The 23,293-nt window shown below is 36.7% G+C and overlaps 1 protein-coding gene across 1 annotated transcript in view; it reads right to left on the bottom strand.

Annotated features, from left to right (window-relative positions):
• Positions 1–13,541: 13,541 nt before the first annotated feature.
• The window catches only part of PHIP (pleckstrin homology domain interacting protein), a 139,295-nt gene continuing 129,543 nt past the window's right edge, over positions 13,542–23,293 (bottom strand). Inside the window, exon 40 of the mRNA XM_030799018.1 lies at positions 13,542–20,446. Within this exon, the coding sequence (XP_030654878.1) occupies positions 19,809–20,446 (638 nt within the window). The 3' untranslated portion in view covers positions 13,542–19,808. The remainder of the gene's footprint in view (positions 20,447–23,293) is intronic.

Genomic DNA, 23,293 nt, shown 5'->3' with positions numbered 1-23,293 from the left:
GATCATGCCACTGCACTCCATCCTGAGTGACAGAGTAAGACCCTGTCTCAAAAAAAAATTATTTTTAAAATATCAATATTAACCCAGTATACACATATCAATATTAACCCTGAATGCAAATGGTCTAAATGCCCCACTGAAGAGGCAGAGACAAGTTGAAGAAAAAAACAAGACCTATCTGTCTGCTGTCTTCAAGAGACCCTTCTTACATGTTATGACACTCATAGGCTCAGAGTAAAGGGCTGGGGAAAGATTTATTACTCAAACAGAAAAAAAAAGCAGAGGTCATGGTTGTTATATCAGATAAAACAGACTTTGAGCCAAAAACAGTAAAAAAAAAAAAAAAAAAGGACAAAGAAGGGTGTTATGTAATGATAGGGAGATCAATTCAACAAGAAGACAACTGTCCTAAATATGTATGCATCCAACATTGGAGAACCCAGATTCATAAAACAAATACTTCTAGACCTATAACAAGACTTAGACAGCCACAAAATAATAGTGAGGACTTCAACACCCACCTGACAGCACTAAACAGATCATCAAGGCAGAAAACTAACAAAGGAATTACGGACTTAAATTAGATACTTGACAATTGGACATAATAGGCACTACAGAATACTCCAGTCATCAACCACAGAATATAGTTCTTCTCATCTGCAAATGAAGCATACTCCAAGATTGACCACATGCTTGGCCGTAAAGCAAGTATGAATAAATTTAAAAAAATCAAATCATACCAAACATACTCTATAACCACAGTAGAATAAAAATAGAAATTAATACCAAGAAGATCTCTCAAAACCACACAATTACAGGGAAATTAAACAACTTGTTCTTAAATGACTTTCAAGTAAACAACAAAATTCAAGCAGAAATTTAAAAAGTTCTTTAAAATAAAGGAAAACAGAGATACAACATACCAAAATATCTGAGATGCAGCAAAGGCAGGGTTAAGACAAAGCTTATAGCACTAAAGACCTCAATGAGTTAGAAAGATCTCAAATAAATGTTCTGACTCACACAAAGAGGAACTAGAAAAACAAGAACAAACTAGCCCCAAAGTGACCAAAGGAAGAGAAATAACTAAAATCAAAGCAGAACTGAATGAAATTGAGAACCAAAAATCCATAAAGAATCAACGATACCCAAAGCTGGCTCTTTGAAAGGATAAACAAGATGGATAGACCACAAGATAGGTTAACAAAGGAAAAAAGAGAGAAAATCCAAACAAGCACAATTAGAAATTACAATGGTGACATTACAACTGACCCTACAGAAATACACAAGATTATCAGAGACAATTATGAACATCTCTACACACACAAACTAGAAACTCTAGAGAAAATGGATAAATTCTTGGAAATAAAACCTCCCAAGAGTGAATCAGGAAGAAACTGAAACCCTGAATGGATCAATATTAAGTTCCAAAATTGAATCGGCAGTAAGAAACTTACCAACCAAAGAACTCCCAGACCAGATGAATTCACAGCCAAATTCTACCTGATGTACAAAGTACCAATTCTACTGAAACCATTCCAAAAAAATCAAGGAGGAGGGACTCCTCCCTGACTCATTCTATGTAGACAGCATGACAAAAGCTGGAAAACACGTAGTGAAAAAAGAAAACTGTGAGTCAACATCCCTGATGAACTTAGACACAAAAGTCCTCAACAAAATACTAGCAAACTGCATCCAGCAGCACATCCAAAAGTTAATTTTGGTGGGGCATGGTGGCTTATGGCTGTAATCCCAACACTTTGGGAGGCTGAGAAAGGTGGATCACGAGGTCAGGAAATCGAGATCATCCTGGCCAACATGGTGAAAGCCTGTCTCTACTAAAAATACAAAAATTAGCTGGGTGTGGTGGTGCATGCCTTTAATCCCAGCTACTCAGGAGGCTGAGGCAGGAGAATGGCTTGAACCTGGGAGGCAAAGATTGCAGTCAGCCAAGATCATGCCACTGCACTCCAGCCTGGCAACAGAGCAAGATTCCATCTCAAATAAAAAATTTCACAAAATTTGAAAAAAACTATTCTAAACTCATATGGAACCAAAAAGGAGCCCAAATAACCAAAGCAATCCTAAGCAAAAAGAACAAAGCCAAAGGAATCACATTACCTGACTTCAAACAAGGCTACAGTAACCAAAATAGGACGGTACTGGTGCAAAAACAGACACATGGACCAATGAAACAGAATAGAGAACCCAGAAATAATGCCACACACCTACAGTCATCTGTAGCTGCTCTTTGACAAAGATGAAAATAACAAGCAATGGTGAAAGGATTCCTTATTTAATAAATGATGCTATGATAACTGGCTATCCACATGCAGAAGTTTGAAACCATGCTCATTCCTTTCACCATATACAAAAATCAACTCAAGATGGATTGAAGACATAAATGTAAAACCTAAAACTGTAAAAACACTAGAGGGAAACCTAGGAAATACCATTCTTGAGATGGGCCCTGTTAAAGATTTCATGACAAAGACTCCAAAAGCAATTGAAACAAAAACAAAAATTGACAAGTGGGACTCAATTAAACTAAAGAGCTTGTGCATAGCAAATCTATATCTATCTATATACATACATATATATCAGCAAATATATATATCATATATATCAGCAAATATATATCATATATATCAGCAAATATATATATATCATATATATATCAGCAAATATATATATATATATATATATATCAACAGAGTAAACAACCTACAGAATGGGAGAAAATATTTGCAAACTATGCATCTCACAAAGATCTAGTATCTAGAATCTATAAGGAACCTAAACAAATCCACAAGCAAGTGGAGCCAAGATAGCCAAATAGGAACAGCTCCAGTCTGCAGCTGCCAGTGTGAGCGATGCAGAAGATGAATGATTTCTGCATTTCCAACTGAGGTACTGGGTTCATCTCACTGGGGATTGTCGGACAGTGTTGCAGGACAGTGGGTACAGTGCACTGAATGTGAGCCGAAGCAGGGCGAGGCATCGCCTCACCCAGGAAGGGCAAGGGGTCAGGGAATTCCCTTTCCTAGCCAAGGAAAGGGGTGACAGACAGCACCTGGAAAATCAGGTAACTTGCACCCTAATACTGCGCTTTTCCAATGATCTTCGCAAACAGCACACCAGGAGATTGTATACCGTGCCAGACTCAGAGGGTCCTATGCCCACGGAGCATCACTCATTGCTAGCACAGCAGTCTGAGATCAAACTGCAAGGCGGCAGCGAGGCTGGGGGAGGGGTGCCCACCATTGCTGAGGCTTGAGTAGGTAAACAAAGCGGCTGGGAAGCTCGAACTGGGTGGAGCCCACCGCAGCTCAAGGAAGCCTGCCTGCCTCTGTAGACTCCACCTCGGGGGCAGGGCATAGCCAAACAAAAGGCAGCAGAAGCCTCTGCAGACTTAAATGTCCCTGTCTGACACCTTTGAAGAGGATAGTGGTTTTCTCAGCATGCAGCTTGAGATCTGAGAATGGACAGACTTCCTCCTCAAGTGGGTCCCTGACCCCCGAGTAGCCTAACTGGGAGGCACCCCCCAGTAGGGGCAGACTGACACCTCAAGCGGCCAGGTACTCCTCTGAGACAAAACTTCCAGAGGAATGATCAGGCAGCAACACTGGCCATTCAGCAATATCTGCTGTTCTGCAGCCTCTGCTGGTGATGCCCAGGAAAACAGGGCCTGGAGTGGACCTCCAGCAAACTCCAACAGACCTGCAGCTGAGGGTCCTGACTGTTCAAAGGAAAACTAACAAACAGAAAGGACAACCACACCAAAACCCCATCTGTACATCACCATCATCAAAGACCAAAGGTAGATAAAACCACAAAGATGGGGAAAAAACAGAGCAGAAAAACTGAAAATTCTAAAAATCAGAGTGCCTATCCTCCTCTAAAGGAACACAGCTCCTCATCAGCAACAGAACAAAGCTGGACGGAGAATGAATTTGACAAGGTGAGAGAAGAAGGCTTCAGATGATCAAATTACTCTGAGCTAAAGGAGGAAGTTCGAACCCGTGGCAAAGAAGTTAAAAACCCTGAAAAAAGATTAGACGAATGGCTGATTAGAATAACCAATGCAGAGAAGTCCTTAAAGGACCTGATGGAGCTGAAAACCATGGCACAAGAACTACATGATGAATGCACAAGCCTCAGTAGCCGATTCAATCAACTAGAAGAAAGGGTATTAGTGATGGAAGATCAAATGAATGAAATGAAGTGAGAAGAGAAGTTTAGAGAAAAAAGAATAAAAAGAAATGAACAAAGCCTCCAAGAAATATGGGACTATGTGAAAAGACCAAATCTACGTCTGATTGTTGTACCTGAAAGTGACAGAGAGAATGGAACTAAGTTGGAAAACACTCTTCAGGATATTATCCAGGAGAACTTCCCCAATCCAGCAAGGCAGGCCAACATTCAAATTCAGGAAATACAGAGAATGCCACAAAGATACTCCTTGATAAGAGCAACTCCAAGAGACATAATTGTCAGATTCACCAAAGTTGAAATGAAGGAAAAAATGTTAAGGGCAACCAGAGAGAAAGGTCAGGTTACCCACAAAGGGAAGCCCATCAGCCTAACAACTGACCTCTCAGCAGAAACTCTACAAGCCAGAAGAGAGTGGGGGCCAATATTCAACATTCTTAAAGAAAAGAATTTTCAACCCACAATTTCATATCTAACCAAACTAAGCTTCATAAGTGAAGGAGAAATAAAATCCTTTACAGACAAGCAAATGCTGAGAGATTTTGTCACCACCAGGCGTGCCCTACAAGAGCTCCTGAAGGAAGCAATAAACGTGGAAAGGAACAACTGGTACCAGCCACTGCGAAAACATGCCAAATTGTAAACAGCATCGAGGCTAGGAAGAAACTGCATCAACTAATGAGCAAAATAACCAGCTAACATCATAATGACAGGATCAAATTCACACATAACAATATTCACCTTAAATGTAAATGGGCTAAATGCTCCAATTAAAAGGCACAGACTGGCAAATTGGATAAAGAGTCAAGACCCATCAGTGTGCTGTATTCAGGACACCCATCTCAGGTGCAGAGACACACATAGGCTCAAAATAAACAGATGGAGGAAGATCTACCAAGCAAATGGAAAAAAAGGGGGGGCAGGGGTTGCAATCCTAGACTCTGATAAAACAGACTTTAAACCAACAAAGATCAAAAGAGACAAAGAAGGCCATTATGTAATGGTAAAAGTATCAATTCAACAAGAAGAGCTAACTATCCTAAATATTTATGCACCCAATACAGGAGCACCCAGATTCATAAAGCAAGTCCTCAGAGACCTACAAAGAGACTTAGACTCCCACACAACAATAATGGGAGACTTTAACACCCCACTGTCAACATTAGACAGATCAACGAGACAGAAAGTTAACAAGGATATCCAGGAATTGAGCTCAGCTCTGCACCAAGCGGACCTAATAGACATCTACAGAACTGTCCACCCCAAATCAACAGAATATACATTCTTTTCAGCACCACACCACACCTATTCCAAAATTGACCACATAGTTGGAAGTAAAGCACTCCTCAGCAAATGTAAAAGAACAGAAATTAAAACAAACTGTCTCTCAGACCACAGTGCAATCAAACTAGAACTCAGGATTAAGAAACTCACTCAAAACCGCTCAACTACATGGAAACTGAACAATCTGCTCCTGAATGACTACTGGGTACATAACAAAATGAAGGCAGTAATAAAGATGTTCTTTGAAACCAACAAAAACAAAGACGCAACATACCAGAATCTCTGGGACACATTCAAAGCAGTGTGTAGAGCGAAATTTATAGCACTAAATGCCCACAAGAGAAAGCAGGAAAGATCTAAAATTGACACCCTAACATTACAATTAAAAGATCTAGAGAAGCAAGAGGAAACACATTCAAAAGCTAGCAGAAGGCAAGAAATAACATCAGAGCAGAACTGAAGGAAATAGAGACACAAAAAATCCTTCAAAAAATCAATGAATCCAAGAGCTTGTTTTTGGAAAAGATCAACAAAATTGGTAGACCACTAGCACGACTAACAAAGAAGAAAAGAGAGAAGAATCAAATAGACGCAATAAAAAATGATAAAGGGGATATCACAACTGATGCCACAGAAATACGAACTACCATCAGAGAATACTATAAACACCTCTACACAAATAAACTAGAAAATCTAGAAGAAATGGATAAATTCCTCAACACATACACCCTGCCAAGATTAAACCAGGAAGAAGTTGAATCCCTGAATAGACCAATAACACGCTCTGAAATTGAGGCAATAATTAATAGTTTACCAACCAAAAAAAGGCCAGGACCAGATGGATTCACAGCCAAATTCTACCAGAGGTACAAGGAGGAGCTGGTACCATTCCTTCTGAAACTATTCCAATCAATAGAAAAAGAGGGAATCCTCCCTAACTTATTTTATGAGGCCAGCATCATCCTGATACCAAAGCCTGGCAGAGACACAACCAAAAAAAAGAGGATTTCAGACCAATATCCCTGATGAACATCGATGCAAAAATCCTCAGTAAAATACTGGCAAACTGAATCTAGCAGCACATCGAAAAGCTTATCCACTATGATCAAGTGGGCTTCATCCCTGGGATGCAAGGCTGGTTCAACATATGCAAATCAATAAATGTAATCCAGCATATCAACAGAACCAAAGACAAAAACCACATGATTATCTCAATAGATGCAGAAAAGGCCTTTGACAAAATTCAACAACACTTCATGCTAAAAACTCTCAATAAATTAGATATTGATGGGACATATCTCAAAATAATAAGAGCTATCTATGGCAAACCCACAGCCAGTATCATACTGAATGGGCAAAAACTGGAAGCATTCCCTGTGAAAACTGGCACAAGACAGGGATGCCCTCTCTCACAACTCCTATTCAACATAGTGTTGGAAGTTCTGGCCAGGGCAATCAGGCAGGAGAAGGAAATAAAGGGTATTCAATTAGGAAAAGAGGAAGTCAATTTGTCCCTGTTTGCAGATGACATGATTGCATATCTAGAAAACCTCATCATCTCAGCCCAAAATCTCCTTAAGCTGATAAGCAACTTCAGCCAAGTCTCAGCGTACAAAATCAATGTGCAAAAATCACAAGCATTCTTATACACCAATAACAGACAAACAGAGAGCCAAATCATGAGTGAACTCGCATTTACAATTGCTTCAAAGCAAATAAAATACCTAGGAATCCAACTTACAAGGGATGTGAAGGACATCTTCAGGGAGAACTGCAAACCATTGCTCAATGAATGAAATAAAAGAGGATACAAACAAATGGAAGAACATTCCATTATCATGGGTAGGAAGAATCAATATCATGAAAACCACCATACTGCCCAAGGTAATTTATAGATTCAATGCCATCCCCATCAAGCTACCAATGACTTTCTTCACAGAATTGGAAAAAACTACTTTAAAGTTCATATGGAACCAAAAAAGGGCCTGTATTGCCAAGTCAATCCTAAGCCAAAAGAACAAAGCTGGAGGCATCACACTACCTGACTTCAAACTATACTATAAGGCTACAGTAACCAAAATAGCATGGTACTGGTGCCAAAACAGAGACATAGATCAATGGAACAGAACAGAGCCCTCAGAAATAACGCCACATATCTACAACCATCTGATCTTTGACAAACCTGACAAAAACAAGAAATGGGGAAACAATTCCCTATTTAATAAATGGTGCTGGAAAAACTGGCTAGCCATATGTAGAAAGCTGAAACTGGATTCCTTCCTTACACCTTATACAAAAATTAGTTCAAGATGGATTAAAGACTTAAATGTTACACCTAAAACCGTAAAAACCTTAGAAGAAAACCTAGGCAATACCATTCAGGACATAGGCATGGGCAAGGACTTCATGACTAAAACACCAAAAGCAATGGCAACAAAAGCCAAAATTGACAAATGGGAACTACTTAAACTAAAGAGCTTCTGCACAGCAAAAGAAACTACCATCAGAATGAACAGGCATCCTACAGAATGGGAGAAAATTTTTGCAATCTACTCATCTGACAAAGGGCTAATATCCAGAATCTACAAAGGACTCAAACAAATTTACAAGAAAAAAAAACAAACAACACCATCCAACAAGTGGGCAAAGGATATGAACAGACACTTCTCAAAAGAAGACATTTATGCAGCCAAAAAACACAGGAAAAAATGCTCATCATCACTGGCCATCAGAGAAATGCAAATCAAAACCACAATGAGATACCATCTCACACCAGTTAGAATGGCCATCATTAAAAAGTCAGGAAACAACAGGTGCTGGAGAGGATGTGGAGAAATAGGAACACTTTTACACTGTTGGTGGGACTGTAAACTAGTTCAACCATTGTGGAAGTCAGTGTGGCGATTCCTCAGGGATCTAGAATGAGAAATACCATTTGACCCAGCCATCCCATTACTGGGTATATACCCAAAGGATTATAAATCATGCTGCTATAAAGACACATGCACACGTATGTTTATTGTGGCACTATTCACAATAGCAAAGACTTGGAACCAACCCAAATGTCCAACAACGATAGATTGGATTAAGAAAATGTGGCACATATACACCATGGAATACTATGCAGCCATAAAAAATGATGAGTTCATGTCCTTTGTAGGGACATGGATGAAACTGGAAACCATCATTCTCAGTAAACTATCGCAAGGACAAAAAACCAAACACCGCATGTTCTCACTCATAGATGGGAATTGAACAATGAGAACACACAGACACAGGAAGGGGAACATCACACTCCCGTGACTGTTTTGGGGTGGGGGGAGGGGAGGGATAGCATTAGGAGATATACCTAATGCTAAATGACGGGTTAATGGGTGCAGCACACCAACATGGCACTTGTATACATATGTAACAAACTTGTACATTGTGGATGTGTACCCTAAAACTTAAAGTATAATTTAAAAAAAATCCACAAGCAAAAAAACCAACAATCTCATTCAAAAAATGACAAAAGACCTGAAGGGACACTTCTCAAATAAAGACATACAAGTGACCAACAAGCATATGAAAAAATGCTCAACATCACCAATCATTGGAGGAATGCAAATCAAAACCACAATGAAATACCATCTCCCACCAGTAGAATAGTTACTATTAAAAAGTCAAAACACAACAGATTCTGGCAAGGCTGCAGAGAAAAGGAAACACTTATACACTGCTGCTGGTAGGAATGTAAATTAGTTCAACCCCTGTGGAAAGCAATTTGGAGAGTTCACAAGGATTTAAGAACAGAACTACTATTCAACTCAGCAATCCCATCACTAGGTACATTCCCAATGGAATATAAATCATTCTTTCATAAAGATATATGCACATATATGTTCATCACAGCAGTATTCATAATAGCAAAAAGATGGAATCAACCTAGATGCCCATCACTGGTGGACTGGATAAAGACAATGTGGTACATATACACCATGGAATACTATGCAGCCATAATAAAGAACAAAATTATGTCCTTTGCAGCAATGTGGATGTACCTCAAGACCGTTATTCCAGGCAAATTAACACAGGAACAGAAGACCAAATACTGTGTGTTCTTACTTGTAAGTGGAAAATAAACACTGATTAAACATGGGCACAAAGAAGGAATAATAGACACTGGGACCTACTTAAGGGTGGAGGGTGGGAGGAGGGTGAAGATAAAAAAATGCTCAACATTAGTAATCATCAGTGAAATGCAAATCACAATCACAATTAGATAACATCTCACACCAGTCAGAATGGCTATTACTAAAAAGTCAAAAAACAACAGATTCTGGTAAGGCTGCAAAGAAAAGGGAAGCTTATACACCGTTTGCAGGAATGTAAATTAGTTCAGCCACTGTGGAAGGAGTTTGGAGATTTTCCAAAGAACTTAAAACAGAACTACCATTTGATCCAGCAATCCCATTTCTGGGTATATATCCAAAAGAAAATCATTCTACTAAAAGACACATGCACTTGTATCTTCATCACGGCACTATTTGTTTTAAATTTTTTATTTTAATTTTTCTGGGTACGTGGTAGGTGTATATATTTATGGGATACATGAGATGTTTTGATACAGACTTGAAATGTGTAATAATCACATCATGTGAAATGGGGTATCCATCTCCTTAAGTATCCTTTGTGTCACAAATTATCCAAGTATACACTTTAAGGAATTTAAAAATGTACAATTAAGTTATTATTGACTATAGTCACCCTGTTGTGCTATCAAATACTAGGTCTTATTCATTGTTTCAATTTTTTCGTACCCCTTAACCATCCCCACCTCCCCGACACCCTCCCACTACATTTCTCAGCCTCTGACAACCATCCTCTACTCCCTGTCTCCATGAATTCAACTGTTTTTATTTTTAGATCTGACAAATGAGTAAGAACATGTGATGTTTGTCTTTCTGTGCCTGGCTTATTTCCCTTAACATAATGACCTCAGTTCCATCTATGTTGGTGCAAATGACAGGATCTTATTCTTTTGTATGGCCGAATAGTACTCCATTGTGTATATGTACCACATTTTGTTATCCATTCATTTGTTGATGGACACTTAGGTTCCTTCCAAATCTTGGCTACTGTGAACAGTGCTGCAATAAACACGGAAGTTCAGGTATCTCTTGGATATACTGATTTCCTTTCTTTTTGGGTGTATACCCAGCAGTCAGATTGCTGGATCATATGGTAGCTCGATTTTCAGTTTTCTGAGGAACCTCGAAACTATTCTCCATAGTGGTTATACTAATTTACATTCCCACCAACAGTGTATGCGATTTCCTTTTCTCCACATCCTCGCCAACATTTGTTACTGCCTGTCTTTTGGATAAAAGCCATTTTGACTGGGGTGAGATGATATCCCATTGTAGTTTTGATTTGCATTTCTCTGTTGATCAATGATATTGAGCACTTTTCATATGCCTGTTTGCCATTTGCTGCTTTATTAACTAAGTTTATGTAGTATTTAAATTCTTTGTTTTCATTTCAACAATGTTCACAGCATCTTCACCAAAAGTAGATATAATCCCAAGAAACTTTGCTCATCCATAAGAAGCAACTCCTTAGCCATTCAAATTTTATCATGAGATTGCAGCAATTCAGTCACAGCTTTAGGCTCCACTTTCCAATTCTAGTTCTCAAGCTATTTCCATGTCTGCAGTGACTTCCTCCACTGAATTCTTGAACCCTCAGAATCATCCATGTGGGTTGGAATCAACTTCCTCCAAATTCCTGTTAAAGTTGCTATTTTGATCTCCAATGAATCACGAACGTTCTTAATGGCGTCTATAATGGTGAATTCTTTCCAGGTTTTCAGTGTACACCAGATTCCTCAGAGGAATCTCTGGAAGCTATAGCCTTACAACATGTATTTCTTTTCGTTTCTTTTTTTTTTGATTTGGAGTTTCGCTGTTGTTGCCCAGGCTGAAGTGCAATGGTGCACTCTCAGCTCACTGCAACCTCTGCCTCCCGGGTTCAAGCAATTCTCCTGCCTCAGCCTCCTGAGTAGGTGGGATTACAGGCACACACCACTAAGCCTGGCTAATTTTTGTATTTTTAGTAGAGACGGGGTTTCACCACGTTGGCCAGGCTGGTCTTGAACTCCTGACCTCAGGTGATCCACCCACCTTGGACTCCCAAAGTGCTGGGATTACAAGCGTGAGCCACTCTGCTTGGCCTACAACATGTATTTCTTAAATAACAAGACTTGAAAATAAAAATTACTCCTTGATCTGTGAGGTGCAGAACAGATGTTGTGTTAGCAGGCATGAAAGCAACACTAATCACCTTGTACATTGCCATCAGAGTTCTTGGGTGACCAGGTTGGCAGTGAGCAGTAGTGTTTTCAAAGGTATCTTTTTTTAAAATTTTTTTTCTGGAAAGTAAGTCTTAACAATGGACTTAAAATATTCAGTAAACCATGCTATAAACAGATGGGCTGTCATGCAGGCTTTGTTGTTCCATTGACAGAGCATGGTAGGATAGATTTAATATAATTCTTAACGGCCCTAGAATTTTTGGAATGGTGAGGAAGCACTGGCTTCATCTCAACACCAGATGCATTAGACCCCAATGAGAGCCTGTCCTTTGAAGCTAGGCATTGACTTCTCTCTAGCTATGAAAGTCCTAGATTGGTCCTTCTACCAATATGAGGATGTTTCATCTGCATTGAAAATTTGTACAGATTTTCATCAATGATATTAGCTAAATCATCTGGATAACTTGCTTCTTCATCAGCACCCTCTTGCACTTTTATTAGAGATGGCTTCTTTCCTTAAACATCATGAACCAGGCCAGATGCAATGGCTCACGCCTGTAATCCCAACACTTTGGGAGGCTGAGGCGGGCAGATCATGAGGTCAGGAGTTTGAGCCTGGCCACCATGGTGAACCCCTTCTCTTCTTAAAATACAAAAATACAAAAATTAGCCAGGCACGTGTGTGTGGGTGGAGTCTTCAGGTTTTCCAAATATAAGATAATATCGTCTGCAAACAAGAATAATTTGACTTATTCCTTTCCAATTTGGATGCCCTTTATTTCCTTTCCTTGTCTAATTGCTCTAGCCAGGACTTTCAGTACTATGTTGAATAGCAGGAGGCTGAGGCAGGAGAATCGTTTGAACCCAGGAGGTGGAGGTTTCAGTGAGCTGAGATCGCACCTTTGCACTCCAGCCTGGGCAACAAGAGCAAAACTCTGTCTCAAAAAAATACAAAAACAAAACCAAAAACCATCACGAACCAACCTCTGCTAGCTTCCAACTTTTTTTTTTTTTTTTTTGGCAGCTTTCTTACCTCTTTCACCTTTACAGAATTGAAGAGCTTTAATGGCCTTCTCTGGGATTAGGTTTTGGCTTCAGGAAATATTGTGGCTGATTTGATCTCCTATCCAGACCACTGCACCTTTCTCCTTATCAACCATAAGGTTGCTTTGCTTTCTTATCATTCATATGTTCACTGAAGTGGCATGCTTAACTTCAATGACTTTTCCTTTGCTTACACAACTTGGCTGTTTGGCACAATAGTTTCAGCTTTCAGCCTCTCTTGGCTTTTGACATGCCTTTTTCACTAAGCTTCATCATAGCTAGCTTTTGATGAAAGTGAGAGACTTGAGACTCTTCTGTTCACTTGAACACTCAGAGGCCGCGGTAGGGTAACTAATTGGTTTAATTTCAGTATTGGTGTATCTGAGGGAATAGAAGTCCCAAAAAGAGGGAGAGAGAGGGGGGAATAGCCATTTATTGGAACAGTCAGAACACACAGAACATGTATTAACTATCTTATATGGGTGTGGTTTGTGGCACCTCAAAACAATTACAGTGGTAACATAAATGACTACTGATCCCAGATCACCATGGACAGATAGAATGAGATTTCAAAAGTTGGAAATATTGCAATTACCAAAATGTGACACATGAAGTTATCACCTGCTGTTGGAAAAATGGTACCGACAGCCTTGCTGGATGCAGGGTTACCAGTTATCTGCAAAGTGCAATAATGCAAAGCACAATAAAATAAAGTGTGCCTGTACTTCTTTTTATTAGTAAACATGTATTTTTAAAGCAATTCACAATTTATAGCAATACAATAGTGTGTTGCGAAAACATTAAAAGTCCTTCTTCTAAGGGTTCAGAAAACCTCACACTTACAACAATCAGGTCATGGCCGCAAGACACAGCTTGTCTGGAAGCTACACATTAAATGATGTACTCTATTTAGGGACTAAATATAAAAGCCAAGGTTGAGCCATGAATACAGAGGACAGTATACAAATGAGATTATCACCACTGGCTATTTGAACAGAATTAGACCTCACAGATAATTTAATCAACTTTTAAAACTGTACAGATGAGGAAAATGAAGCTGAGATAATACTTTGCTGGGGTTCCTCTACTTCCTGTCAGGAATGAAAGTCAAATTCCCATTTCCTAACTCCAGGCCAGTTCATTACACTGTGCTGCCAGTATGTCTAACCAATTAGGTAGAATGGTATTTCACTGAATGACTTCCACCATTCTTTTCCCAAAGGCTAATCAGTAAGTGGTAAATGTGTTAAATTTGCCACACATTGATTACAAACACAACGTACTATATTGCAAGCAACGGAGGTTTTGTGGTCTTTAATCTTACTTCCGTTAAATCCTGGGGAATCTTGGGTCATAAAATTGGTATTATTACAAAAGAGAAACGAGTAAAGAGTGGTTGCTGAAAGTTAATTTTTCTTGGCTGGTTCTTCTAAGTATATACTAGGTATTATTAGCAGACTTCATAAAGAAAAGGTTATCTGGAATTTTTTTTACCTGCCTTCCTCAACTTATTTTATACAAAATCATTTTAACAAAACATCTTAGGGAGAAATTAACACAAAATTACAAATCACTCCATGTGCTTAATTTGAATTGTTATGGCCTTATGTATTCATATCTAATGGTCTTCATGCTAAAATTGGGATTCTTAGTAAGTCAATAAAAATGCATGCCAATCTGACAAAATTTCTAGGAAAACTACAATAACCTTCTTTCCCTTTCATCATTCCTTTTTTCCCAGAAATTGCACATTTTTGAGAAAATATTTATGCAAAGTGTTCCACTGAAATGTATCTCTTACAAAAGTATCTGAATATTGAAGTATTTATCACTCATCACAGTAACTTACTCATGGTAAGAAATCAATAAAATTGTTTTATTAAATGTGCACATAAAAAGGCATGTAAGTTTTTGACCTTCAGTTGTTTTGGAGTTAAATTACATTTCGGCACCCAAAAATCTTTTAACTGACAGTTTTCACACTTTGCAAAACACACAGGGCACTGGAAACTCTATATGAACCAGCATTTACATAATGGTATCTGCCATATGACCACTTTGGTAAGCAGCTTGTTGAGATTATGTACTAAGTGCTTTATGTGTTGCCAAAAAACTTTAAAAAGCAAATAATAAATCATCAGGCTCTACAAAATAGCTTAGAAAAACAAGTTTTCTATTTATTTAAAAATAAGTTTGTAGTTACTACATTGCAGGGACAGGTATTCTTACACATACATTCTAGTTTGTATAAAAGGATTCAAAGAATTATGCATCAAAACTAACATAGAAAGTGTCCACGTAACAGTAAAGAAAGGTCCAATCAGTATGTACAAAAAGAAAGGGCACTGCTATTCTGGTGTGAAACTGCCGTTTATGATACTCCAGGTTTGGAAGGAAAAAAACAAACTTCAATAAAGCTAAATAATTAATTTGTTTTAAAACTCTGTGTTACTTATTACATACAACAGATCTGCTTGTGTTTAAACATTGTTTTCTGTACAAAATAAGCATAATCTTAATTTGAAAATGTGTCAGTTTCAACTTTCACCCTCTAGGTCAGTTACTTTTTAAAAATTGAGCTACATTCTACACATGTCTAAATATCCTGTGACAGGATTTAAGTTTTCTAAAAGATCTTCAGTAAGACCCCTGTCTTCTTGCAGTTTTAATATGGTCCAAAAATGTAACTTTGTATTGTCTCATGTTATAGTCTATCATTGTGACTAATCAACACACACAATCTTGAAGTAACCAGCATGTGTGCATCTGCCTTATATGCATGTACTATATTCCATCTTGAACCTATTTTATTGGCTCCGTGAATTGTAGAAACTCAGCCATGCACTAAGTATTTGGTCTGTGCCATAAGGTTAATTTCCTGATAATTTTTATCTGCATTAAAAAAGTATTTCAATACAGAGCTATCAAAACTAAAAATAGTATCTATTTATAGCTCATCTTTTCTACTCACTGTTTTACTGCAGTGTGTACAAGGTTCATCTCTGGAGCGCCAAAAGTGGTACTTACAGTCTTCTGACTCAACTTGACCTTTTCTTGGGTACTATACATAGTTCATAATGACTTTTCATTTGGAGCGCTTTGCTCAGTATAATTAACAAAAATAGTTTCTTAGTAAATGTAATATTAATTTTAGTTCAGATCACTTGGAAATTAGGGGAACTACGGGAAACTGCAAGGGTAGAAGCAAAGAAAAGTGGATTTTTCAAATTTTAATGGGAAAACAAATTCTTGCCTAAGTGTAACAAAACCACTGCTCAACCTGTTATGTTAGAAATACTTTTTAGGTTAATAGGAGTAATCAGATGATAAAACTACTTCCCCTATTACGACTTTTAAAATCATGTAACTCCTGCATATAAGCAGAACACTTACAGCCCTTTAATCACTCAAGTATCTTGGTCCTTTCAACCTACTCAAAAATATATTTCAGGTCACGAAAACATTCAGAATACATCTGTTTTCACTAGACAGAAAACTGAAAAAGTCACTTCTAGCTGACATTTGAGAGAGATATACAGTAGGTATATATGTATAAAATGGAATGTCAGAATTGAAGTAAACATTGTTAACTGGAGAAATTAATTTATATTACAAATCATATCTGAAAACATGTAAATGCTGCTAACATATAAGATAAAAATATTTGAATACATTTCTTAAAATGTCTTGATTCATCTACTGCACTGCAGATGAGGGACAACTCTAGATGTTAACATAGATGCTGCACAAAGATATTTTCTCTGATTACTCTATCTTATGTAATTCATTTCCAAGTGATAACTAAATTTAGTCAATCCCAAGTCTCAGATGTTACCTAATCCAGCTCACAAATATTCCACACACTTATTTACTTGGATTGGAGGAAGACAGTTTTATAATAATGCCAGCAGTCTTTAAATTTGTAGTGAAGTTGTGCAATAAAAACAATCGAAATAAGGCCAAAAAATCTTTAGTTTATAATACATGCAGAAAATAGTTCAATGCCACTATAGCAGGTCACAAAGGATAAAATTTTAAAAAGCTATATATCTATTGCCCAGGACTGTGAGTCTCTGATTAGACTGAATACTTAAACTAATGCTCCACTTCAACTTTTCATCTGGGACTTGAGAATGTTGGAGTTGAGGGAAAGAATATTAGGGTTGGGTACTTAGAAATACCTAAATTGGTTTACACTTTCCATGCATGTAACAGTTATATTTCTGAACTTTCAGTAAATTGGAGATATTTTTATTGCTTACCTAAGACAACTGCCAACACTTCTTTCTGGCCTATCAACAGTACATACATAGTGTTACTGCCTCAAAGAGGATTATTTTCCCAAGTGGTAAAGAAAACAAAAATATGGTGATGACTTAAATTTCTTAATTCAACTTCTGCAATGCATAGAAGCTAAATTATAAAAATATAAAATCTAAATATATTGGTATTACTAATACATGTTTAAGTGTTTCGGTTACAAAGAATCTGATCCAAGTTACTGTGCTTTACTAAGAAACCAGTGTCTAATAATGTCCAAATAAGGTCATAAATATACAGTGTCTGTAGAACAGGAATAATACATTTACGTGTTATAGGAAAGATGGTAAATACTCATTTCTTTGCTCAAGGGTTGGAATTAACACATACACTGCACTAGAGGTATATTCCACTCTAAGACTGTGTACGCTCTTCCTTTTTCTGTACACAACTTAAAACTGTACATTTTTACAAAAATTGGTTTTATAGCCTATTATTTTTTTAACAATGCAGATAACATCAGGAAATTACATATTTCAAATAGATTGCCTTCAAAAACAACTAATTAATGACAAATTTCAAACATACACTATTATTTTCAAGAATGGTGTAACTGAAAGACTCATTTTTCTATATAATCAAGCCATCCATTTCTGCATTATGAAGAGTTTAACTACTGAATTTTAATTTTATAGTTAAATATATTTGTTAGAAAAAAATAAATATACAAAAAATCTGAAAAATTTGAAATTATTTTTCAACTGCAAAATCTCAGCAATGCAGTCAAGATCTGGAAAATGGTTTACTTAATTTCACAGGAGAATTTCTGTACAAATTTAGTTACAAATGATCTAAAAAGCCCAAATGTATCACTTTTCATTCTTCATGACAGTTAAATGGCAGCTAATATTTATCCTTATCAGAAATAATTATGTAATGTATTTTGCCAAGGTTCAATTGCAGACTTTATTTTTCTACATCAGGGTCATGCTGATACATATTTTCCCCATCCTCACTTTTTAAAAATGTAGTATCTGAAAATTTTGATTACATTTTTGTACCATACCAGTCCTCAGAAAATACTACATTCTTTAATTTTTTTAAAAAAATGGACAGTAATTTTTAAACAATAGAAATGGTAAGTATGTTGGTTTTTAAGGTATAAAATAACTAACTGTACCATAAACAAATAAATAACTGCTTTCCTTTTCCATAGCAGTACATATAGCAATACATTCTCCTAAGTCATATAGTTATCATTTACAATAGACAACTTAATTTTACTAATGATGCAAAAAATAATAGAATACAAGGCACAATCATTAAATGGAGTTTTTCTTTAGGGTGTATATTGACATACCAGCATGATAAGGATACCGTAAAAAGTGCAGAAAAAACACAATGTGCAATGAGACCACTGTATAAAACATGATTGCATAAAAAGTGATTTGGCCTATTTTAACCTTTAATAATTGAAAATAACCAATTTCCCCCTTAAAATTAAACTATAAAGTATGACATTTTAAAATTATTTTTATTCTACTGCTATCTAAAAAATCCTGAAAAAAGAATTTATACCTGGGTAATAGTATATAAGTATGTGTTTGTATATATATTTAATTATACCCATTTATCAATATATACACATACACACACAGACACGTTTCTTTGTAAGTCATTTTAGGCTATTAGATATGTCTAAAGTTTAGAAATGACATTAATCCAGATCAACAAGTAAACATCAAATCCCATACCTTTTTTCCTGTATTTTCCTTGAATCCTTTAACCACTTAAACATTTCCTCTAGAACATCTCTGTCAAAGGACCCACCAGTGCATTATTTTCTATTAGTACCAAAAAAAGATATATCTCAGCATAACTCTTTAATAACTTGCTCTTTAGAATATATAGCCTTTCCAATATTGAAAAGTGTATGCTGTCCTGACAGTCAAAAACAGGCTTTCCACTGCACTGATTCTCAGTCTTTGGCACAATAAACAGAGATTGAGTGATATAAGAATCAAGGTCTGAAAAATTAGACGGTCAAATGTTTTCCAATGTGGATATGTTTCCCTTCATCAGTACATTTTCTCTTAAGTTTGGCAGAAATGGAATAAAGCAAAAGCCTCCTCTAGATACTTTGTAGATGAACATTCTGTAATTAAAATTAAACTGTTTAGGGTATCAAATGGTGGAAATTTTATATTTATCTTTTAGAGGAAACATTTCTTAATTCACTGCTACTCTGTATAACATCTATCTTTTAGGGGCATGACTTGTATCAATAGAAATGTACCTTGCTTGGTCAAAAATAATTCATTTTAACATGAAATGCTCTATCGCTAGGAATACTATGCTCCTAAAGAGTGTAGCAGAACTGTCTTTTCTATAAATAAATCAGGAATTCATTATAGATCAATTTCTTTCGTTTCAAACAGTGAATGAAATGAATGTGAAAATGCATAACCTATCTAAGGGCAATAAATAGCAAACATTTAAAATATATATGTATATATTTATATATATATATATTCATTTAAAGAAGTGAAGTGTCTTGTAAGTTTGTTTTTTGTTTTTTTTTTTTTTTTTTTTTTTGCAAATCAAATCATAACATTCCCTACTCCACTGCAGCAGCAAGGAAGCAGAAGCCTTAGTTCTACTTATTCCTTAACTGTACCTGCTTTATAGATTTTGAAGTAAAATATTTTGGTACAAGTTACCAACCAATTAAATTAGCTTTTGCTTTTTCAGTCAACTTTCGGACTCGCCCTCTACTAGAAGTTCCAAAAGTTAAAGAGGTGTCTTCGAACAACAGCTGCCTTTGCTCCTCTTCAGAGTCATCCTCATTATAGAAAGCTGTCCTTCGACCTTGATTTCTAGTTCTCATGTGGGGTTCAGAGCCTTTGAGTTCTTCAAACTCTTCTTCCTCATCTATAGGATCATCTATCTTTTTTCGGTTACTTCTCCTTAACACTTTGACACTTGCAGGGACTAGGAGATCTGAATCTAGTTTTTGTGTCTTCATCTTCCTTTTGGGTTTTCTACCTCCACGATTCTTTTTCTGTAACAAATCTTCCTTTACATTATTAGTTTCAGAAAGAAAATTGCATGTTGAAGAAGGAAGTACTTCATCTCTGATGGGATGCACATTATTTTGCTCTAAATCTTCTGGCTTTGCATACTGTAGCTTTTTGGGCTTTCGACCCCTTTTCTTGTGTATAATTTCACCACTATTGGTATTAACTTCTACTTTAGGTTTCCTTCCAGGTCCCCTCTTCACAAGTTTTGATGGCTGTCCTCCATGGCCATTTACTTGAATGGTTCCTGGTACAAGAGCGTTGTTCTTACAATCTCCTAAAAGGGAACAACAGTACACTTAATATATGGAGTTTCTTTTTTTGTTTGACTCTCAAACTTGTCAATAAGGCCCCATTGGTATACTTATATGTAATGACATAATGACATAATCCAAATTATTTTATTAAAATGAGAAAAAAGAACCTAGAAAACACTAATAGTTCAATGATCTTATTTTCTAATTAAAAGAGACAGATTCTTAATGATCTCATGAGGGAAGTAAAGCTCATAGAAAACAAGTAACTTATCTAAGTTAACATTGTGATTGATTATAAAGCTGGGATGACCAAAGGTTTCTTATTTCTAACTTAGAAATAAGTTACTCTTGGTCAAAAACTTTGTTCTTAGAACTGTTTAAGGAGGATTTAAAAACAACTAAATGGCAGTTTTCACAGGCTTTGAAAAGTCCTATCTCCTTGTGTAATAAATGTCAAATGACTACAATCCTAGGAAATACTGATTATATATCAATCAAAATCACTATGTGTGCCATCATTATCATGATTAAGATCCCACTGTAACAAACTCCACGATAAAAGGTCATTATGCTTCATAAAACAGGAGAGAAAATGCTGGCAATCAAATTCTAAACCTGAAGGATCTGGAGATAATGAATTACCTTTCTGTTGTAGAAAAAAATGCTATAACTTAGATAAAGGAAAAATATGCCACAGGAACTATCAGTAACTAACTCTCTTTCCCTTCAAATTTCTGACATGTTTTTATTTGATATGGTAGGTGATTTGCAATGCTCTATTTTTGAGGAAATTCATAGATGGAAACTGCTTTTAAAGGGAATACATCTTCATAAGAGCATTTTTGGTCACAGGTTGGAACTGTACTTTGTAAATAAGAAAATCATGGTTGGTCGGGTGCAGTGGCTCATGATTATAATTCCAGCACTCTGGGAGGCCAAAGTGGGCGGATCACCTGAGGTCAGGAGTTCGAGACCAGCCTGGCCAACATGGCGAAACCCCCTCTCTACTAAAAGTACAAAAAGTAGCTGGGCGTGGTGGTGGGTGCCTGTAATCCCAGCTACTCAGGGGGCTGAGGCAGGAGAATCCTTTGAACTCGGGAGGCGGAGGTTGCAGTGAGCTGAGATCGGGCCACTACACTCCAGACTGGGCGACAAGACAGCCTGGGCGACAAGAGCGAGACTCCATCCCAAAAACAAAACAAAACAAAAGAAAACAAAACAAAACAAAGCAAAACAAAACAACATGGTTAAGATACTTACCAAAGATCAGAGCCAAGTACAGACAGAAAATGCAAAGCTTTTAATTCCTGACCCCCATAGTGAAATGACTCTCTTTAGATTAGTGGTTGGGAAAAAATGTGGGTGTGGACATAAAGTAGTTAAGTATTTCCTATGGAGCAACTGACATTTAAACTGCCTGGGGATTCTGTCAATCTCTTTTGTTTTACATTATGACTACAAGGGTTCTAAATATCCAGTACACGTACCTACTACAGAAGATAGGCTTTAAGGACTACATGAATCCCTTGAAATGGTCCAAAATTTTGTACGGATATGTTTATGTACATTTTTCTGAGACAGGGACTATAGGACTCATCAACTTTATAAAGCAATATATAATGTAAAAAGGTTAAGAATGAATGCAGCTTTCTTAAAAAGGAATTCAGAAGTTTTTTTAAAAAGTTTAAAAACCACTGATATTGAACTGTGTTGCCCTGGGCACATGAAAAGTTATGCAGCTTAGGAACTAAATTTTTATTTAAATTTCAATTTAAATACTAAAGCAGTGTATATTTTAAAATACTGATTAAATACTGAAATAACATTTTGGATGTAATGGGATAAATCAAATATTATTAAAATTAACTTTACCTGTTTTTATTAAACATGGTGACTACAAAATTTAAAATTACATATATGGCTTGTATTATATTCCACTAGACAACACTGCTTGATTCTAAATAGTTTATTTAGGTATCATTATTTATAATAAAACACCGTTAATGTTAACTAATAGATAATGCTATTTCTATACAGTACCAGTACTCAAGTATTTGTAATACTCAAAAATTAAAAATCAAATGGGTTATGATACCAGACTTCCGCTATCATAATGCTAGAACCAATTCATCATATATATTGATTTCTCTAGGATTCACGAATAAAAAGAAGCAAGGCCAATATACTATTCAAACTCTAAATTCAGTTCAGAAAGGGGGCAGATTATTAAAAATGTGAAACATTCATATGCAAAGCATTTTGGTTATTTATTCAAACACTTATTATCTTCTATATAATGGGCACTAAAAATGAGTAAACACATTAAGCTCAGATTCTTCTGGAGATATAGACATGTGAAAATGAATAATCTGATCACCATTATAAGTACCACCAAAGGTAATGAACAGGGTTTTCTGGGACAGAAAGATGGAAGTGCTTGGCTGGCGTGGTGGCTCACATCTGAAATCACAATACTTTGGGAGGCCCAGTGGGGTGGATCACCAGAGGCCAGAAGTTTGAGACCAGCCTGGTCAACATGGTGAAATCCTGTCTATATTAAAAATACAAAATTAGCCGGGTGTGATGGTGCAGATCTATAATTCCAGCTACTTGGGAGGCTGAGGCAGAAGAATTGCTTGAACCGGCAAGGCAGAGGTTGCAGTGAATGGGAATCAGGCCACTGCACTCCAGCCTGGGTGACAGAGCAAGGATCCTGTCTTTAAAAAAAAAAAAAAAAAAAGGAAGTGCTTGATTCTATCTAAAGAAGCCAGGAGAAGACTTCCTAAAGAAGACGATATTTTAAGTGAGACGTGAAAGGCAACAGACAATTAAACTAGGAGGGAAAAAAAGACATTCCCCCAAAAGGA

This window comes from Nomascus leucogenys, chromosome 18 (assembly GCF_006542625.1).
Source record: "Nomascus leucogenys isolate Asia chromosome 18, Asia_NLE_v1, whole genome shotgun sequence".
Lineage (NCBI taxonomy): Eukaryota > Metazoa > Chordata > Mammalia > Primates > Hylobatidae > Nomascus > Nomascus leucogenys.
This window is presented reverse-complemented; position numbering and strand designations above follow the sequence as displayed.